At 39.4% G+C, this 2,049-nt stretch overlaps 1 protein-coding gene across 1 annotated transcript in view; it reads right to left on the reverse strand.

The window, feature by feature from the left end:
- The window catches only part of grm4 (glutamate receptor, metabotropic 4), a 55,301-nt gene extending 53,450 nt beyond the window's left edge, over positions 1–1,851 (reverse strand). Inside the window, exon 1 of the mRNA XM_008320838.3 lies at positions 1,557–1,851. Within this exon, the coding sequence (XP_008319060.1) occupies positions 1,557–1,668 (112 nt within the window). The 5' untranslated portion in view covers positions 1,669–1,851. The remainder of the gene's footprint in view (positions 1–1,556) is intronic.
- Between the last annotated feature and the right edge of the window lie 198 nt (positions 1,852–2,049).

Raw genomic sequence — 2,049 nt, forward strand, 5'->3', positions numbered from 1 at the left:
GAGGTGTGCATTCTAATGCTCCAGCTCTTCGTCTGAGCTGCTGTCAGAAAGAGTCAGACATTCAACACGGTCATGTTTCCTTGATGTGTTTGTTATCAATGGCATGTGTCTCACTGACAAGCTTAGAATTTCTTCTTACTGCTTCATAATAAATTTCACCCCTAACAGTTTTTCATATGTACCAGACCAATCATTTTTAAAAATATTAATTTTTACCTCAAACTGCAGACATACAAACAAAAAAAAAACAATATTCGGTAAAATCAAGAAACTATCTTTTAGTGATTGTTCATGAATGAATCCCTGGGTTTCACCTGTATTTCTAGGATTAACCTGGACCCTCTCTCTTCTGAGCACTAGACAAGAGTTCTTTGCTGTTTATTTATTTTTGTCATTTTTCCCATCATCATTTCACATTCTCCACATGTAGATGCCTGTAATCCTCCACATCAGACAGGAGCAGCAGTTACTCCATTAGCAGGGTTTCTCTTGTTGATGACAAGCAGGCCATTGGTTGGCAGGGGAATCTTGTTAGGCTCCTTATTGACATTATGTTTCATTAACTTGATTAATGACATCTATTGGGGCATGCTCCACACTAATCAACATCTCTGCACAGAGAGGCTGCAGCCACAGAGGAGACACTCTGGGCCTTCCTCTTCCCCATGGTCAATATGACCTTTCTCCGTCTCTGCCTGACCATTGTCTTTGCGGAAAGAGATGTGCTCAAAATTAGTCTTTGGTTTGTTTTCCATTTGGAAAACCTTTATGAACTTTTCGTTTTTCATTTTTGTATAAGTTGACATATACATTCACTTCTGTGAGGATCCATTTTTAACTAACACATACAAGATGTTGATTTCATGCAAAGAGAGCTAATGTTATTGTATTTTCCAATTGTTTCCTGTGCCCCATCAGACCTCAATACATCCACAGCTATTGTTAACTTTATTTTAGCACAAAGCAAATGTATATAGCGGAGCTGTGAATGTGAGATAAGAAACTTCCTGCCACAAATAACGGAAATAGAAATATACATTTAAAAAAATAATAATAACAGAGCAGAGTATGGGACTGCCCTTCAGACACCTTTTAAAAATATATCTACCTGGGGTCTGTATTTTTTTGGATTCCTTGGGAGGTATTTGCAGAGACTTCTTCCAGATTCTTCAATCCTAATAAAACACCAGACTCTTTTTTTCATAGAATGACTTCCCTTCCCTTGGCTGTCTCTGACTCTGCTCGGGCAATTAAGTGTTCAGGGAGTGACAGACGTAATTGATGAACACCCACAGACAAGTGGGTCTCCTTCTGTCCAAGCACAGAGCAGACTAAGACATTACCCAGTCTCCTCCTCTTAATTACACTTGTATTTAGTCGACCAAAACAAACTCCACGCACACCTTTCTCAGTGAAGGAAATTGTGCACCAACAGGGGCAGTTGCAAGGAGGGAATATGAAAACTTCCACTCACAGAATATGATACAGCTCATGCGATGGATGGCGTCTTCCAATCGCCCACATCAATTTACATACACGAGAACTGGTGGACTCACCATCCTCCCGAGACTTCTGCACAAAAGCTTCAACACCACTCTCTCCATAGTTTCCCTCCGAGGCCACCGTGGCCACATAGTTCCATCGCATGGCCTTGACGATGTCCAACATGGCCTGAACCTGGTAGGTGTCTGGAGGGACCACCCGTGAGAAGAAGTCGTAGCGGGTGTTATCGCTGAGTTCTGGAGCAGTGGAGGCATAGCTCACCTGGGGGATCTGTGCAAAGTAGATGAAATGCACAATGAAAACCAGAAAAAAATCTAAGTATTTGAGTTACAGCACATAACAGAAAATACAGAAAGTAATGTATGCTGTAATGGATGTTTTGAAGAGAGTGAAAAATTACTAATATTTTTATGTTTAATAATAATGAAAAGTTATAGAAAAAATGTCTAAGTTCTCATTCTCCACAACACATTTGAATGACATTTTATGCATAGAAACATGATTTTGAATAAATTTGAAAATGATCGTTAAAGTTTTTTTTTTTTT

The sequence above is a fragment of the Cynoglossus semilaevis genome, chromosome 11 (genome assembly GCF_000523025.1).
Source record: "Cynoglossus semilaevis isolate Cse_v1.0 chromosome 11, Cse_v1.0, whole genome shotgun sequence".
Lineage (NCBI taxonomy): Eukaryota > Metazoa > Chordata > Actinopteri > Pleuronectiformes > Cynoglossidae > Cynoglossus > Cynoglossus semilaevis.